The sequence below is a fragment of the Neovison vison genome, chromosome 5, assembly GCF_020171115.1.
Source record: "Neovison vison isolate M4711 chromosome 5, ASM_NN_V1, whole genome shotgun sequence".
In the NCBI taxonomy this organism is placed as follows: Eukaryota; Metazoa; Chordata; class Mammalia; order Carnivora; family Mustelidae; genus Neogale; species Neogale vison.
The window spans coordinates 71,040,443-71,060,089 of record NC_058095.1 but is presented as its reverse complement, the minus strand read 5'-3'; the positions used below and the strand labels follow the sequence as shown (position 1 = coordinate 71,060,089).

The 19,647-nt window shown below is 42.1% G+C and overlaps 1 protein-coding gene across 1 annotated transcript in view; it reads right to left on the bottom strand.

Moving 5' to 3' along the window:
- LOC122907395 (multidrug and toxin extrusion protein 2-like) overlaps positions 1-19,647 on the bottom strand; it is a 67,000-nt gene that overhangs the window by 18,618 nt on the left and 28,735 nt on the right. Inside the window, exons 9-10 of the mRNA XM_044250278.1 lie at positions 7,189-7,302; positions 5,367-5,434 (exon numbers count right to left, since the gene is read on the bottom strand). Coding sequence (XP_044106213.1) covers positions 5,367-5,434; positions 7,189-7,302 — 182 coding nt within the window. The remainder of the gene's footprint in view (positions 1-5,366; positions 5,435-7,188; positions 7,303-19,647) is intronic.

Below are 19,647 nucleotides of genomic sequence, written 5' to 3'. Positions count from 1 at the left end.
CCAGGGCAGAATCCCTTAATGAAGCGGGACTTGAGGGCTGGACACATACCATCAAGACTCAATTCAATCTAGCTACATTCAACAAGAGAAGACTTAATGTAGTACAAATAAATAATCTGTAAAAATTGAATGAACCCTGTGAAAAAGCACTTAGAACAACGCCTGGCACACTATAGGAACTGATCAATGCTGACAGACTCGGACTCGGTGAGTCCATCACTTCCAACAGCCCAAACAGCTAATTATCTGGGACACTGACCGATGTCCCTTCAAAATACCAAAATTTTACTTTCCATCATTCATAATGGCAATCTGAACCTATAAGCTTCCTTGCTTCTTGAACAGACCATTATTCAACCTTCGGGGTCATCCTTTTGACTTTGTATTATTACTCTGTAACACAGTGTTGCCCTCAGGAGCTGTTCAGTTAGTGTTGGTTGTATAGAAAATGGGTTTTAGCTGTCATGTCTGCTGAAAATTTAGGCATCAGATTTAACCTCTCATTCCCACTAGAAACAGCATCCTCCCAGCAAGCATCCTCACAGCAATAACCTGTAAGTTATTGTCACTGTTTGGAGAAGCCAGCTTGAATTGATAAAAACAAAACAAAACAAAAAACCCACAAACATTATAAGACTTGCATGTCAGAGTATGCCTAATATCCTCCGGTTCAAGATGAGTGACTGTCTTGCATCCTTAACTCTCTTGCCTCCCCAGTACTGTTAAAATACCAATAAAGGGGCACCTGAGTGGCTCAGTGGGTTAAAGCCTCTGCCTTCCGCTCAGGTCATGATCTCAGGATCCTGGGATCGAGCCCCACATTGTGCTCTCTGTTCAGCAGGGAACCTGCTTCCCCCCACCTCTCTCTGCCTACTTGTGATCTCTGTCAAATAAATAAGTAAAATCTTTTAAAAAATAAAATAAAATACCAGTAAAGACGCTGAACAGAAAAGACATTCATTCATATCACCGAGAATAAGGGAGCAGACCAGCTTCTGGAAGACAGAAGGCACATGTCATAACCCTGGGGTAGAACCACAGGAAGCCACAGTCCAGAAGATGAACAGGCAGAGGCCTGCCCGCTCTTCCCCATACAGCCCAAGGAGGCTGGAAACTTCAAGTCCATCCGCAAGGCAGCAGTGAGCACTGCTCAGGGGGACTCGCTGCAAACAGCAGAGTCAGACTCCACTGCCTGCCTCATCCTCCCTTAGGACTCTCTGCAGACGGACAGGATAGGCTAACATAGAAAAGCCAAGTTGAGGGGGGGTGTTAGCTCCCTGTGTGGTGTGAGCACCTCAGAACCAAGCCCTTCTTGGATTCTGTCTTGAGGACGGTGCGGAGGAGCTGTGGATGAGGAGGGCAGACTGCCCGCTCCCTGTTCCTCACCCACAAACCCTAAAATGAAGGTGTCACTTGACAGATAACAGCTTTGTGTTAGGCTTCCTCCGGGTGCTTCCCACTCATGGGAAAGGTCTGTTGGAGAAAAATTCCCAAACGACAAGGTCAGAAAAGCCATGCCAGCCATTTATTTTATAAATCAATGTGTTCATTCTTTCGTCAATACAGAAGGACCAATAAAGATCAAGGGATCTTTGGGGAAAACCGAAGAATATATCCCCCCAAAAACCAAGATAAATAAAAGGCCAACTGAGCTAAGAGGTAACAATGAGGTGATTGAAAGCATGGAAGAGAATGTTTGAACGTTCAACTTAATACCCTAAGATTTCTAACAGATAATGCAGCATAAAACAAGAACAGGTTCCCAGAAAGAAGGGACCATAAGAGAAAAAGAAAGGGATATTGGCAATTAAAAACAAAAGTGTAAACATTTAATAGCAAAAACAGAGTTCTTTTTTAATGGATGAAAAAAAAAATACCCAAGTTCGATACTAGAGGTCAACCTCCACCTAAGTGGAAATTAACAAGAATAGAAAAAAGGTACAGAAAAGGGAGAAGGAATAATATTTTAAAAACTTCTCATAGTAAGGGGAAAACAGAAGTCTTCAGTCAGAAAGGATATACCAAGCCCCCAGAAGCAGGATAAGCAAAGTAGTACCTTCACAGAAAAGCATACTTGAGAAAGTTCACAAAGTGCATGGACAAAGAAAATAAATGTGATAACTTTCAAAGAGAAAAACCATGTCATCACAAAGGAACAAGAACCAGATTAATATCGGACTTCACACTAGGAACTCAATGCCAGATGAACACACAGTAATATCTTAAAAATTCTGAGGAAAGCTTGCTTTGAACCTACAAATCTATACTCAGCCAAGTTACTGAACACATATACGGGGAAAATAAAGGTTCTTTCAAACATGCATGGCTCAGAGCTTACCTTCCATATAATCTTAGGGAAAAGTTTTTTACCAATAATCCAAATTTTTTAAGAGGGTGGGGTGTGGCAGTGGGAGAGGGAAAGAGAGAATCCTGAGTAGGACTCGTGCTCAGGGTAGAGCCCCACGTGGGGTCTGATGTCACCACCCTGAGATTATGGCCTCAGCTGAAATCAAGAGTCAGATGTTTAACCAACTGAGGCACTCAGGTGCCCTGATAACCCAAATATTTTTCTAAAGGAATATAATAAAATAGAAGAAGCAAGATCCCAGAAACTGTCGATTTAATTCATGAGGCCGGTGAGAAATAATTATGGCATGACAGCCGTGGGGCACCCCAGGAAGAAATCTAGAACTCAGGGATACAAATTAAAACAGGGAATCAAAGAGCCCTAATATCTTCAAGAAGAAAAGGGAATCACACCCAACGGTCCAGTCAAACACTGTGTGACCTTACTGAGGCTATACTCTGCTGACAACAAGAAATAAAGAAACCCTATGAAAAGTCCTCCAAAATTTAACAAAGGGCCGTAGAGAAAAGTCATACTGTAAATAGGAAGCAAGCTAGAATAGATGATTTTGATAAACTGATGAAAGGAAGAAAAAAATAACACACATCACCTTTCACTTGTACCAGTCTCTTTCCAATGGGAATCTGGTATGTACTGGGATATTTCCTTCCCATCCAGAGCACACTATCACTTGGGTCTGCACATAATTCTACACCAAAAATTCCTGATACCATCTGGTCACTAGTGTTATGTGGTTTCCAGATTTTCAGACATGCTCTAAAACATGAACGAGATGACAGTGATTAGAGAACACAATTCAAAGGTTATAGCCTTTACAAAATAAAGACAAGGACAGCTGAGACGCAGTATGACACCATGATTAAGAACTTGAACTTTCCAGGTGCCTGGGTGGCTCAGTGGGTTAAGCCTCTCCCTTCGGCTCTGGTCATGATCCCAAGGTCCTGGGATGAAGCCCCCCTGCATCGGACTCTCTGCTCAGCAGGGAGCCTGCTTTCCCCTCTCTCTCTGCCTGCCTCTCTGCCTACTTGTAATCTCTCTCTGTCAAATAAATAAATAAAATCTTAAAAAAAAAAGATGGTGTATTTTATATTATGTGGTTTTTAGCACAATTAAAAATAAAAAAATTTAAAAAAAAAGGAAGGCTATGACAGAGCAGGTAGAAAAACAGAAGATCTGAAGAGGACAAATGTAGAAGATAGTACTGTTGACCACTTAGCTATCACAAGCTCTAGCAGCCCCATGAAAATAAAGAAGCAACACCAAAACCCTCCCTTGACGGGATCATTTCCTACCATCAACTACCAAACCTCCAGACAGAACCTCAGCAGCCTCTGCTCCTTCACCATGGCTCTCACTCTCTGATGATGCGAAATCTAACGGACACTTTCCATCCTCACCTAATGTGGAGCCCCCCCAGGAGCCCCCACCCAATTGTCATTCCTTCTGTGAATGGTTCTTTATCACCGGCCTCCTGTATGACACATTCTCCTGATTTCCTTCATTCCAACTGGCCTGCCCTCCCTTTTGGCTGGGTTGTCCCTATTCCTGACTTCTACATCTTGCAGTTTTCTCCTAGACACTCTCCATTTGTATTCGTAAACAACGTCATCAATCCCCACTAAAAAAACCCGTTTTCATTTTTAAGAATAAAAAGGAAAAATACATGATGGGGCACCTGGGTGGCTCAGTGGGTTAAAGCCTCTGCCTTCGGCTCAGGTCATGATCCCAGGGTCCTGGGATCGAGTCCTGCATCGGGCTCTCTACTCAGCAGGGAGCCTGCTTCCCCCTGTCTCTCTCTGCCTGCCTCTCTGCCTACTTGTGATCTCTATCAAATAAATAAATAAAATCTTTAAAAAAAATACATGGAAACAAAAATGGCCCATAATCCCACTGCCCAGATGGTGTTTGTTGAACTTTAAAAAAATAAATAAATAAATAACTAAAAGAATCAAACAAACTAATAAACAAAGAAAAAAAGAGGAGTATCTGTACAGGTTTGGAATATTCCAGAAGAATCAAGAAGTGCAAGACACAGTTATCCAAGCCAAAAACTCGGGGGTGGTTTGTGATTATTCTTACTCATTGCCTTGACTTCCACATCCAAACCCTGGTCATGTCCTCTGCCCTACAACACAACTAACTCACTTTTCTCCCCGTCCACCAGCAGCATCCTATGTGCTCACCTAGATGATTTCAGTAGCCTATTCCAAACCTGCCCAAACACCTGTGCTCCCTTAAGCCAGTTTCTACGTGTCACACCCTTCCTTCCTCATTAGCCCAGGTTCCTGTTTTGAGTCCCGGAACATGCCACATGCTCTCTTCCATTGGGGATCCGTGCAGTCAGCTCTTAGCCTCTGGCTTCCCGGGCTGCCTCCCACTCCCCTCTCCAGTCTCAGCTTACCAAGTAACTCAGAAGAACGGTTTCTGACTGTCCTCCGTAAAAAGGTATCCATCTCTATTTTTACGCATCTCAGACCTTTTTTTTTCTTTGCTTCCTCTAAGGGATGTGTCATATATGTTTGTAATGTTCTTGTGTACCTGTTTACTTCTTTATCTCTGTCTCCCTGCCAAACCACAGGCCACGAGAGGGCAGGGACTGTCTTTGTCCCCCTCTCCATCAGGTCCTAGCACCAACTCCCTAATTGTTGAATAGACATGCCAGGCACTGGGCTAAGTACTTTAACACATCTTCTATCCTATTCAGTCTTCACCTGCTACATACATACTGTTTTTCCCATTTTGTAGATGAGGAAAGTGAAGCTTGGAAAGGTTAAGTAATGAGTCCACAGTTGCACAGTTAGGGAACAGCACAGCAGGACTCAAATCCAATGTCTGGCTCCCAACTCCATGTTCCCCGCAGTATGCTTGCTCCCTCCCCTGCTGTCTGTTTGTCTCCTCTCTCCCTGGAGCATGGCATGGAGGGCTGAATGAAGGCAGTGACAATGGCCCAGCAGAGTTTATGTAGAGAAAGTGCCAGGTCTCACCCTGAAGATCTTACCATGTAGGCTACAGAAGCCAGTTCGTAAATGACGGCCTGGGCCCCAAGCTCCGTCACACTAATCAGACCTGAAATATAGGCACAGACACATATAAAACACAACTTAGAAGGTGGGTTAAAACAAACATTTTCCTGGGACGCCTGGGTGGCTCAGTTGGTTAAGCAGCTGCCTTCGGCTCAGGTCATGATCCCAGCGTCCTGGAATTGAGTCCCACATCGGGCTCCTTGCTCAGCCGGGAGCCTGCTTCTCTCTCTGCCTCTGCCTGCCTCTCTGGCTACTTGTGCTCACTCTCGCTCCTCTCTCTCTCTGACAAATAAATAAATAAAATCTTAAAAAAAAAAAAAATTTTCCTGGGGCGCCTGGGTGGCTCAGTCATTAAGTGTCTGCCTTCAGCTCAGGTCATGGTCCCGGGGTCCTGGGATCCAGCCCCGCATCGGGCTGCCTGCTCACCGAGGCCCCTGCTTCTCCCTCTCCCACTCTCCCTGCTTGTGTTTCCTTTCTCTCTGTCAAATAAATAAATAAAAGCTTAAAAACAAACAAACATTTTCCTTAGGAAACTAGAATAGATCTTAATTTAGAAGAATTGAGGGGGTGCCTGGGTGGCTCAGTCGGTTAAGGGTCCACCTCTTGGTTTCAGCTCAGGTCATGATCTCATGGGTTGTGACACTGAGTGTCACGGGAGTCTGCTTGAAGGTTCTCTCCATTGGCCCTTTTCCCCAATTCATATACATGCTCTCTTTTTCTCCCTCAAATAAATACATGAATCTTTAAAAAAAAAAAGAAAGAAAGAAAAGAAAAGAATTTAAAAAGAAGCCAGGATTGGCCCCAGAAGCATAACCCAGTGGCACAATTCACTATGCATGCTGAGGAGAGCCCCAGATGTCTGTTCCCAGGACGATTCCAAGCATTGGGGCGGCTAAGACCTAATACAGGTTCAATCTACAGGCCCCTGCTCCACCGAGGAACAAAACGTCAGGTCTAGAGTAGAAAACAACGAGACTCCTCGGGTTGCAGGTCATTCCTGGGAGTCATAGGGTCACAGTGTGGGAGGGGAAAGACAGAATGCAGCGGAACTCTGTATAGAGCATGGCGGGATGACAGGAGTATTCAACTGTCCCCGGATCCTCTGTCTCTATTATTTCCTCTATTGCCTTACTAGCAGTAAGATGGCTAAGGTAAAAACTTATGACCAAATTATCAGATCTCTGATAGAAACAAAGATCACATTGAAAACACAGCCAAGGGGCGCCTGGGTGGCTCAGTCGGTTAAAGCCTCTGCCTTCAACTTAGGTAATGATCTCAAGGTCCTAGGATCGAGCCCCGCATCAGGCTCTCTGCTCAGGGGGGAGCCTGCTTCCCCCTCTCTCTCTGACTGCCTCTCTGCCTACATGTGATCTCGATCTGTCAAATAAATAAATAATTTTTTTTTAAAAAAAGAAAAAAACAGCCAAATGAGGAACTCTGTGTTTGTAAATGGCTTAAAAACTTGCATGATCTCTAGCAAAAGTCAGTGGAAGTGGAGGATCTGAGAGAGTCAGGAGACCCAGAGGTTTCTGCTCCTCCTCTCCATGACCTTGCCAAACCTTTTAATTGGGGCCTCCCTTTCCAAATCCTTAAAGTAAAGGGCAGGGGGCAGAGCTAAAAGCCCCACTCAACTTGAATATGGTTACAGCTGGACAAGGACTTAAACCTATGTTGAAACTTCCAAGAACATCTAACACAATGAGAAGGAAGGGGGGATTAAGGCCCATGGCTCTTGAGAAGCCCTGGAGACAAGGGCGGCCAGGCTGTTCTCGGATTTCTACTGGACCATTGACAAACCTGCGAGGAAGGTTCCAATCTCAAAGGTCCACCACTCAATGCACACCATGAACATACTGGGAATAGCCAGCTGGATGTAGGAGCCCCATTCTTGGAAACAGTCCCAAGTCCAACCTGGAGAACAGGGAAGAAAGGAAACGGCTTTTACTTTGCAGCAGTCTCTGATGCCAACAATTCTGTTTCACACACCTCCTCCTCCTCCTCCAAATGGCCAGAGACTGCAACCACAATCATCCAGAAAAATAATACATTTTAAAATGTCAAACAAGACCAGAGTTTGAGATGGTGGGAACAGGGCTGACAATACTTAGTGAAACTAAACTATGTATATGCCCTCCCATCCGCACATTTCATGCCTGGGTATAAATGGTAGAGACCCTTTAATAGAGCTCTGTGAGAACAGATGTAGGCTGTTCACTGAGGCAGGGTGTGGGTGTGGGCTACTGGGGGCATTGAGGAGATCATCACTAGGAAGCTAGAGAAGCAGACTCTGATCAATGTATATTACGGTTAAAAGCAGAACACCAGATCCATATATGGCAATATGGTTAGATCTGAAAATAGACTGCTCACGGGCAAATAATGTAAAAACAGAACCTCCCAACTACATCAAAATTTAAAACTTCTGTATATCCAAGGACACAGTCACCAGAACAGAATCTGACAGCCTGTGGAACAGGAAAAAATATTTGCAAATCATGTATCTGGTAAGGATATGAAGATATCAAGATAAGCAGAATATACAAAAAACAACAAAACAATCTAACTAAAAAATGAGCAAAGGACTTGCACAGACATTTCTCCAAAGATATGCAAACAGCCAACAAGCACGTGGAAGAATGTTCAACATCACTAATCATTCGGGAAATGAAGATCAAAATTACAGTAATAAGATGGTACCTCACCCATTAGAATGGCTTCTTTAAAAAAGAAACAGAAGGGCACCTGAGTGGCTCAGTGGGTTAAGCCTCTGCCTTCAGCTCAGGTCATGATCTCAGGGTCCTGGGATCAAGCCCCGCATTGGGCTCTCTGCTCAGCAGGAAGCCTGCTCCCTGCCCCGCCACCTGTCTCTCTGCCTCCTTGTGATCTCTCTGTCAAATAAATAAATAAAATCTTAAAAAAAAAGAAACAGAAAATAACATGTCTTGGTGAGGATCAATTGTAACCCTTGTTCACTATTGGGGGGAATCTAAAATGGGGCAGCTACTGTGGAAAGGTAGTGTGGCGGTTCCTCAAAATATTAAAAATAAAAGTATCCTATGATCTAGAATATCACCTCTGAATATACATAGAAAGAACTGAAAGCATGACCTCCAGGAACTGTCTTCACACCTGTGGTCATAGCAGCATTATTCCCAAGAGCCAAGAGGTGGATGTGACCCAAATGTCCACCGACAGAGGAGTGGATACGCAGAATGCAACACAGACATACAACTGAGTATGATTCCGCCTTAAAAAGGAAGTAGGTTCTGGGGTGCCTGGGTGGCTCAGTGGGTTAAAGCCTCTGCCTCCGGCTCAGGTCATGATCTCGGGGTCTTGGGATCAAGCCCCACATCAGGCTCTCTGCTCAGCGGGAAGCATACTTCCCCTGCTCTCTCTCTGCCTGCCTCTCTGCCTACTTGTGATCTCTGTCTGTCAAATAAGTAAATAAAATCTTAAAAAAAAAAAAAAGGAAGGAGGGTCTGACAGGTGCTGCAACAGGGATGAACCCTGAGGACACTATGCTAAGACACAAAAAGACAAATACTGTATACGATTCCACTTCGGTGAGATATCTAAAGGAGTCAGACCAGAGACAGATAGCAGAACGATGGAACAGTGGTTGCTCCGGGATGGAAGGAGGGGGAACAGGAGTTTCTCTTTAATGGGGACAGAGTTCCGGTTTTGTGGGATTAAAAAGTTCTGGAGAGGGGCGCCTGGGTGGCTCAGTGGGTTAAGCCGCTGCCTTCGGCTCAGGTCATGATCTCAGGATCCTGGGATCGAGTCCCGCATCGGGCTCTCTGCTCAGGAGGGAGCCTGCTTCCTCCTCTCTCTCTCTCTGCCTGCTTCTCTGCCTACTTGTGATCTCTGTCTTTCAAATAAATAAATAAAATCTTTTAAAAAAAAAAGTTCTGGAGAGATGGATGCTGGTGGTGGTGGTCGTACAGAGTGAATGTGCTTTCACACTACTTAACTACACCCTTCAAAGAAGATGGTATATTTTAGGTTATGTATGTTTCAGTATGACTTAAAACAAAACAACAAAATACCGTGCTAAATCAGAGAGGTCAATAAACTTCTTCTGTAAAGGGCCAAATAGTAAATGTTTTCAACATTGCTGGCCAGACAATCTGTGCCACTGTAGCAGCAAGGAAACAGCCACTGGCAACGTGCAAGTGATTAGGCATGGCTGTGTTCCAGTCAAACTTTGGTTACAGAAACAAGCTGCAGCTGGATCGGGTCCATGAGGCTGTTTGCCAATCTCTGTAGCAAGTGAAAAAAAATTATGGGGATGGGGGAGAAATCTGAACTATAATACTATTAGGCAAGTATAAACATATATGTGGGCCAAAACCAATAAAACCAATTTGCAGTTTTCAAAGATACAAATGAAGACATATACAAAGCACAGAGAGGGAGCCCTGAGGGAGGAGGATACGAATTACGAAATGGAGGGAGAAACAGTCTAAAACAGAGAGGAGCCCTGTAAGACACAACATCCGTGCACCATGAATTGAGTGTGAGAAACTCAGTGCTTCAGATCTAACGTCCAGGATAGCAGAGGGAAAGAAGGGGGAGGGGAAGAAGGCACTGAAAAACACTGAGGAATTCTTGTATCATAAGAACAAAGAAAGGTACCAAGAGCCATCCTGCCACTCTCCTTATTGGGTTCCAAGGGAAGAGAGGGCCTAGGACCCCACCCCACCCCCAAATTTGGAGGAGAAGGCTTGAGGGGAAAACAACATCAAGAACCAATGGAGGGGTGCCTGGGTGGCTCAGCTGGCTGGGCGACTGCCTTCAGCTCAGGTCATGATCCTGGAGTCCCAGGATTGAGTCCTGCATCGGGCTCCCTGTGTGGTGGAGAGTCCGCTTCTCTGTCTGACCTGCCCTCTTCTCATGCTCTCTCTCGCTCTCATTTTCTCTCTCTCAAATAAATAAATAAATAAATAAAATCTTTTAAAAAAAAGAAAAAAAAGGACGACTGGAGGAAGATGGGAGAGGAATAGACCTTAATTTCGTCTGGTCCCAGGAATTCCACTAGATTGCTATCAAATCATTCTTAACACCTGCAAACTCAACCGGAGACCGAAGACAAGAAGAGCAGGAATTCTAGGAACAGAAAATCGACCACCATCTGGAAGGTACGATGTGGGGAGAAGTGAATCTGAGGTGACATATAGGAAGATAGACCATGGGGGCAGGGGCCAGGTCCCAGCAAGCAGTAGAGCAGGAAAGCACAAAATTGGAACTTGTAGAAGTCTGCTTCACTGAATGACATCACTCCAGAGGCTAAGTAGGGGGTGGAGCCCTCGTGGGGACAGTGTGGTCTCAGGACCTGCTGGGTCACAGAAGGATTGAGGGTGTCTAAGTGTGGCAGAGCCCCAGGTATCGGAGTGGGGAAGCTGGCTGCAGAGACAGAGCCAAGGTGGGGGCTCTCAGCTCGGGGTTACCTTAAACCATGATCCACAGCACAGTTGGGCCACTGCTCTTCCAGCAGGGACCCCACAAGCGGCAGATCTGGGGAGACCCCCAGCGTGAAAGTGCACGGCAGGAATCGGCTAGGTTTGGAGACGCCAAACGGGGCCGAGTGTCAGAGACAGAAATGCTCGGTCACAGGCCGGGTGAGCACAGAGCAGCAGCCAGAAAACAGGGAGATGGGAGGGATTGAGTGCTTTTCTCCAAGGGTGCACTGAGAGTGGGACCCTGAGCACTCAGCTCCTCCAGGCTGGAGATTAGGAGGCCACCATTTTCATTCCTGTCCTCCAAAGCAGTATGGAAAGCGCTCAGGGAACAAAAGCTCCAAAAGCGAACCCGATTGCTTAGCTCAGTCCCTGGCAAGGGTGGTGCAAGTCCACCTCAGGCAAATACACTGGAAATGCCACACAACAGGTCCCTCCGCCAGAAAATCAGCAAGATCATCTGGCCATCAAGTTTACAGATCAATGAGAATTGCAAAACTCGAGCGCTAGGGAATACAGCACATAGAATTCGTGGTTTTTCCCCCATGATTCCTTAGTCTTTCAACTTTAATTTTTTTCTTTCCTTCTCAATCAATTTCTTATTTTATCAACTTTTAAAAATCTTTTTTGATTTTCATTTTTACAGTTACATTCTAACCCTTCATTATGTAAGTTTTTCTTTCTTCTAACAGACTAAAATATAGTCAAAATCTAATGTCAGATCATATTCTCTTTTATGTTGTTTTTCTTCTTTTGTTTTGTTAAAGGCTTTTAAAATTTTCATCTTTGCAATTCTATCTTTTCAGTGTATTTAATTTTATTTTTTACAATTATTTCTTTACAATTTTGGGATCTAGTTTTCTAAAAAAAAAAAAAAACCAAATACTCACAAAATCCAATGTATTGCTCTATTCTGCTCATCTGTCTAATTATACTCTTTTTTTTTTCTTTCTCCCTGACCCACAGTTTCAGGTATCTTCTGATTTGTTTAGCATATATTTTTCTGGGGTCATTGTTGCCATTTTGCATTTTGTTCTATCATTCATCTATTCTTCTCTGGATAGAACAACAAGACGGAGAAGTATCAAAAGGTGACTACCAAAAAAGAGAACAAGAAGCAGTATTAACTGCAAAGGACCTAATCAATATGGACATAAGTTAAGATGTTGGAACTAGAGTTAGGAATAATGATTATAAGGATTATAATAATAATGATAAGAATTCTTATAATAATAAGAATTATTATAATAATGATTATAAGCTGGGCTTGAAAAAAGCATAGCAGACACTAGAGAAACCCTTTCTGGAGAATTAAAAGAACTAAAATCTAACTGGTGGTGGGTATTATGAAGGGCATGTATTGCATGGAGCGCTGGGTGTGGTACATAAGCAATGAATTCTGGAACACTGAAAAGAAATTTTAAAAATAAATAATTTTTTGAAAGTGAAAAAGGTTGTCAATGAGATGCAATAAAAAAATGGAGGCTCTTGCTAGGATAAATGAGGCAGAAGAGAGAATTAGTGATATAGAACACCAAACAATGGAGAATAAAGAAGTTGAGAAAAAGAGTGATAAACAACAAGGGGAGAGTTTGAGAGCTAAGTGATACCATAAAGTGAAACAATATTAGAATAATTGGGATACCAGAAGAGGAAAGAGAAAGAGAGGGGCACAAGGTATACTGGGCACAAGGTATAGTGGAGACTTCCCTAATGTGGGGAAGAAAACGGACATCAAAATCCAGGAGGCAGAGAGAACCTCCCTCAAAATCAATAAAAATAGGTCAACAGCCCAACATATGATAATGAAACTTACAAATCTCAAGAGAAAAGGAGAAAATCCTGAAAGCAGCTCAGGACTAAAGATCTGTATCCTACAATGGTAGCAATATTAGATTGGCAGCAGACCTGTCCACAGAAACCTGGTAGGCCAGAAACAATGGATATGATATATTCAGGGTGATGAGAAAAATATGCAGCCAAGAATACTTTACCCAGCTAGAATGTCATTCAAAATAGAAGGATTGATTTTAAAAAAATTTTCAGGACAAACTAAAAGAATTTGTGTCACCAAACCAGCCCTACAAGAAATATTAAAAGGGATCCTTTAAGCAAAAAGAGAGCACAAAAGTAACATAGGACCAGAAAGGAAAAGAGACAATATACAATGACAGTCACCTTACAGGCAATACAATGGCACTAAATTCATATCTTTCAATATTTATCCTGAATGTAAATGGGCTAAATGCCCCCAATCAGAAGACACAGGATATCAGACTGGATAAAAAAGGCAAGACTCATTTATATGCTGTCTGCAAGAGGCTCATTTTAGACCCAAAGATACCTCCAGATTGAAGGTGAAGAGGTAGAAAATCCTTAATCATGCTAATGGACATCAAAAGACAGCTGGGGTGGCAAGCCTTAAATCAAACAAACTATATTTTATTTTATTTTTTTAAAGATTTTATTTATTTATTTGAGAGAGAGAAATCACAAGTAGATGGAGAGGCAGTCAGAGAGAGAGAGGGAAGCAGGCTCCCTGCTGAGCAGAGAGCCCGATGCGGGACTCGATCCCAGGACCCTGAGATCATGACCTGAGCCGAAGGCAGCGGCTTAACCCACTGAGCCACCCAGGAGCCCCAAACAAAATATATTTTAAACCAAAGACTGTAATAAGAGGTGAGGAAGGACACTATGTCATAATTATGAGGTCTATCCAACAAGAAGATCTAACATTGTAAATATTTATGCCCTGAACATGGGAGCAGCCAATTACATAAGCTGATTAAAAACATAATTAAAGAAACAAATCAATAATAATACAATAATAGTAGGGGATTTTTAACACCCCCCTCTCTGCAATGGACAGATCATCTAAGCAGAAGATCAACAAGGAAATAAAGGCTTTGAATGACACACTGGACCAGATGGACATCACAGATATATTAAGAACATGCCATCCCAAAGCAACAAAATACATATTAATCTCTAGTACACATGGAACATTCTCCAGAATAGATCACATCCTGGGACAAATCAGGTCTCAACTGGTACCAAAAGACGGGGTTCATTCTCTGTATATTTTTGGACCATAATGCTTTGAAACTGAAACTCAATCACATGAGGAAAGTTGGAAAGAACCCAAATACATGGAGGCTAAAGACCATCCTACTAAAGAATGAATGGGTCAACCAGGAAATTAAAGAAGAATTTTAAAAATTCATGGAAAAAGATGAAAATGAAAACACAGCTGTTAAAAACCTTTGGTATGCAACAAAGGTGATCTTTTAAGAGGGACATATATAGCACTACAAGCCTTTTCCAAAAAAACAAGAAAGGTCTCACATACACAACCTAACCTTACACCTAAAGGAGTGGGAGAAAGAAAAACAAATAAAGCCTAGGCCTAGCAGGAGAAGAGAAATAATTAATATTAGAGCAGAAACCAATGAAATAGAAACCAAAAGAAGAGTAGAACAGATCAATAAAACTAAGGGCTGGTTCTTTGGAAGAATTAATAAGATTGATAAACCCCTGGCCAGACTTATCAAAAATAAAAGAGAAAGGAACCAAGTAGATAAAATCATGAATTTAAGAGGGGAGATCACAACCAACACTGAAGTAATGCCAACAAATTAGATAATCTGGAAGAAATGGATCCATGATATAAACTACCAAAACTGAACCAGGAAGGAATAGAAAACCTGAACAGACCCATAATCAGCAAGGAAATTGAAGCAGTCATCAAAAATCTCCCAATAAACAAGAGCCCAGGGCCAGATGGCTTCCCAGGGGAATTCTACCAAATGTTTAAAGAATTAATACCTATTCTTCTGAAGCGGTTTCAAAAAACCAAACTGGAAGGAAAACTTCCAAACTCTTTTTATGAGGACAGCATTACCTTGATCCCAAAACCAGACAAAGACCCCATCAAAAAGGAGAATTACTGACCAATATCCCTGATGAACACGGATGCAAAAATTTTCACCACAATAGTAGTCAATAGGATCTAACAGTACATTAAAAGGATTGTTCTCCACAACCAAGTGGGATTTATTCCTGGGCTGCAATGCTGGCTTAACATCCACAGATCAATCAATGTGATATAATACATTAATAAAAGAAAGAAGAAGAACCATATGATACTCTCAGTAGATGCTTAAAAAGCATTTGACAGGGACGCCTGGGTGGCTCGGTTGGTTGGACGACTGCCTTCGGCTCGGGGCGTGATCCTGGAGTCCCGGGATCGAGTCCCGCATCGGGCTCCCAGCTCCATGGGGAGTCTGCTTCTCTCTAACCTTCTCCTCGATCATGTTCTCTCTCACTGTGTCGCTCTCAAATAAATAAATAAAATCTTAAAAAAAAAATTAAAAAAAAAAGCATTTGACAAAGCATCATTTCTCGATCAAAACTCTTCAAAGTGTAGGGATGGAGGGTACATACCTCAATATCATAAAATCCATATACAAAACCCCCACAGCAAATATCATTCTTAATGTGGGAAAACTGAGAGCTTTTTCCCTAAGGTCAGGAATATGGCAGTGCTGTCCACTGTCACCACTGCCATTCAACATAGTACTAGAAGCCCTAGCCTCAGCAATCAGACAATAAAAAGAAATAAAAGGTGTCCAAATAGGCAAAGAAGAAGCCAAACTCTCATTTATTGCAGATGACATGATACTGTGTGTAGAAAACCCAGAAGACTCCACCTCAAAATTGCTGGCACTCATAGAGAAATTCAGCAAAGTAGCAGGATATATCAAATCAATACACAGAAATTAGTCGCATTTCTATACACTAACAATGAGACAGAAGAAAGAGAAATTAAGCAGTCCATCTCATTTACGATTGTACCCAAAACCATAAGATAGGTAGGAATAAACCTAACCAAAGAGGCAAGGGATATGCACACAGAAAACTACAGAATGCTCATGAAGCAAATTGAGGAAGACACAAAGAAATAGAAAAACGTTCCATGCTTATGGATTGGAAGAACAAATATTCTTAAAATGTCTATGCTCCCTAGAGCAATCTACACATTCAATGCAATCCCTAACAAAATATCATCAACTTTTTTCACAGAGCTGGGACAAAAAATCCTAAAATTTGTATGGAATGAGAAAAGACCCCAAATAGCCAAAAGAATGTTGAAAAAGAAAACCAAAGCTGTTGGCATCACAATTCTGGACTTCAAGCTCTATTAGAAAGCTGTAATCATAAAGACAGTATGGTCCTTGCACAAAACAGACACATAGAGCAGTGGAACAGAACAGAAAGTCCAGAAATGGACCCCCAACTCTATGGTCAACTAATCTTCAACAAAGCAGGAAAAAATATCCAATGGAAAGGACAGTCTCTTCAACAAATGTTGTTGGGAAAATTGGACAGTCACATGCAGAAGAATGGAACTAGACCATTTCCTAACATCATACATAAAAATAGACTCAAAATGAAAGAAAGACCTAAATGGGAGACAGGAATCCATCAAAATCCTATAGAAGAACATAGGCAGCAACCTCTGTGACCTTGGCCACAACGACTTCTTGCCAGACAGTCTCCAAAGGCAAAGGAAGCAAAAGCAAAAATGAACTGTTGAGATTTCATCCAGATAAAAACCTTTTGTACAGCAAAGGAAACAGTCGACAAAACCAAAGGACAACTGACAGAATGGGAGAAGATATCTGCAAATGACGTATCAGATAAAGGGCTAGTGTTCAAAATCTATAAAGGACTTCTCAAACTCAACACCCAAAGAGCAAATAGACATGAATAGACATTTCTCCAAAGACATACAATTGGCCAACAGACATAAGAAAAAGTGCTTGACATCACTCGGCATCAGGGAACTACAAATCAAAACCAAAGTGAGATACCACCTCACACCAGTCAGAATAATTAAAATTAACAAGTGCAGAAACAACAGATGTTGGCGAGGATGCAGAGAAAGGGGCACCCTTCTACACTGTTGGTGGAAATGCAAGCTGGTGCAGCCACTCTGGAAAACAGTATGGAGGTTCCTCCTAAGGTTGAAATAGAGCTACCTACAACCCAACAGTTCCACTACTGGTTATCTAACCCATAGACACGAATGTAGTGATCTGAAGGGGCACCTGTGCTCCAATGTTTATAGCAGCAATGTCCACAAGAGCCAAACTATGGAAAGAGCCTAGATGTCCAGCGACAGATGAGTGGATAAAGAAGATGTAGTGTGTGTGTGTGTGTGTATGTGTGTGTATACATACACATATATATGTGTATATATATGTGGGGGGTTATATATGTATATATATGTGTGTGTATATATGCATGTATATATATGTGAATATATATATATGTATGTGTATACACACACACACACAGTGGAATACTACACAGCCATCAAGAGAAATGAAATCTTGCCATTGGTAATAACATGGATGGAACTAGAGGGTATTATTCTAAGTGAATTAAGTCATTCAGAGAAAGACAATTATCATATGATTTCACTTATGTGTGAAATTTAAGAAACAAAGCAGGATAATAGGGGAACAGAAGAAAAAATAAAACAAGATGAAAACAGAGGGAGACATGGGGCGCCTGGGTGGCTAAGTGGGTTGGTTATACCTCTGCCTTTGGCTCAGGCCATGGTCTCAGGGTTCTGGGATCGAGCCCCACATCAGGCTCTCTGCTCAGCAGGGAGCCTGCTTTCCCCTCTCTCTCTGCCTCCCTCTCTGCCTACTTGTAATCTCTCTCTCTGTCAAATAAATAAATAAATAGAATCTTAAAGGAAAAAAAATATATAACAGAAGGAGACAAACCACAAAAGACCCTTAACTACAGGGAACAGAGGGTTGCTGGAGGGAAGGGAGGTGGGGGGATGGGGTAACTGGGTGATGGGCATTAAGGAGGGCAGGTGATGTAATGACCACCGGGTGTTACATGAAACTGATGAATCCCTGACCTCTCCCCCTGAAACCAGTGATACATTATATGTTAATTAAAACAACAGCAACAAAAGAACCAACAGAGAATGTTCCACATGAATTACATTACATCTATGGCTGGTGACAAGTGTCAGGGGTCAAGGCATAAGCCCCAGTGAGCAGGGAGCATTCAGAGCCAGGGAAGCACTGTCCCTTCGCTGTCCCCCATTGAAAGCCTAGAAAACCTGCCTGTCAGTCTGGAGCCATGGGCACAAATGAGCCATGAGCAGAAAGGGTCACTGCGTGTAGGAGAGGGCTTGAACCTGATGTACAGTCATGGTGAGGAAACCCAAGGTAAGACACTGAGACTGGAGCAGGTATGTTTCATTTGACCTGAGCAGACACAGAAGCTTTAAAAAAATGGACCGGGCATGTATGGGACTCAGAAGGAAGACAATCCCCTTGGGAAATAAGGTCACAGACAAAATCATAAAGAAGCCAGTTGAAACCACAGTCTGAGGTAGCCAGCATGTCAGATGACGCTTCATGAAATCAAGTATGGTTTTCAACACATCTAAGATATCATTATGAGCCACAAAGTATCTGCCAATTAAATGACGATGTGGCATTTTAGCACATCAACTGAAAGAGGAATTCTAAATTTTAGAGATACAAAAATGCAAAAAAATATGAGCCCTGGAATTAACAAAATGTGGGCAGACATATGTTTCATGGCCCAGGATATAAACAGATTTTTTAAAAATCTAATCCCAGTAAATAAACTCCACAAAACAACATAGGAAAGATTTTACACCTAACAGAGTAGAAATGATAGGGCAGCCTGAAGAAAAATTCTTAAGTAAGAGTTCTGAGAAAGAAATAGTTTTGAAATAAGGATAGGCAGAAAAAGGACCAAGTAATCTTAGAAATAAAGAATGTAACTGTTGCAAATTTAAAATAATAAATAAATAATAAAAAATAAATAAATGAATCAGAAACTAGGCAAGTCACTGCTTAAAAGATACTTCACAAAAGATAGGAATGAGCTCTCTCAAATCACAGGAAAGAGTTGTGGAGAGAGAATATATGAAGAGAAATTAAGCAGTCTGGAAGGTTACCTGAGTGAGAGGACAGGACAGTCAGAAATGGGAGAACAAACAGAAGGAAGGGCTAAACTTTCCCATGGTTTAATGGAGGCCCTCAGATCAAGAAAGCTTACTGAATGGCTACAAGATACTTTTTTAAAAAAATCCTCAAGTGCCCATGTTATAGTACAAAAAGGAAGAGAAAATCTTTAAAACTACAGGAGAAAATACCCAATTATCTACAAAGCAAAGACAACCCAGTTGATGGTAGACTTGTCACCAAGAACAAGAAGGACATAGTGTCATAACAGTCATGCAGAGCTACTATCAACTTAGATTTTTAAACCCAGCAATATTCAAGAATATTGAATATTCAATATTCAAGAAATTTATTTCTTGAGGGTGAGGCACAAGTAGGGGGAGGCGCAGAGGGAGAAGCAGACTCCCTGTTGAGCAGGGAGCCTGATGTGGGCCTCGATCTCAGCTACCTGGGCTCACGACCTGAGCCAAAGGCAGACAGTTAACCGACGGAGTCACCCAGGTGCCCGATAAAGGCATTTTTTTTTTTAAGAATTTTTTTTTAAGACATCCACACACTAAGGGTTTACTCCTTACCTGCCCTTCCTGAAAGGACCACTGAAAGATACAGGTCAGCAAAAATAAAAAGAATCTGGAAGGGAGGGACAAGATTCAAGCAGCAACAGTGAAAATATCTGCATCTCAAACACGTTGATAAATCGAAATACAATATCTCAAACATGTTGATAAATCTAATGTTTTATTAGAATTTTTTTAAATTTGCAACTCAACTTA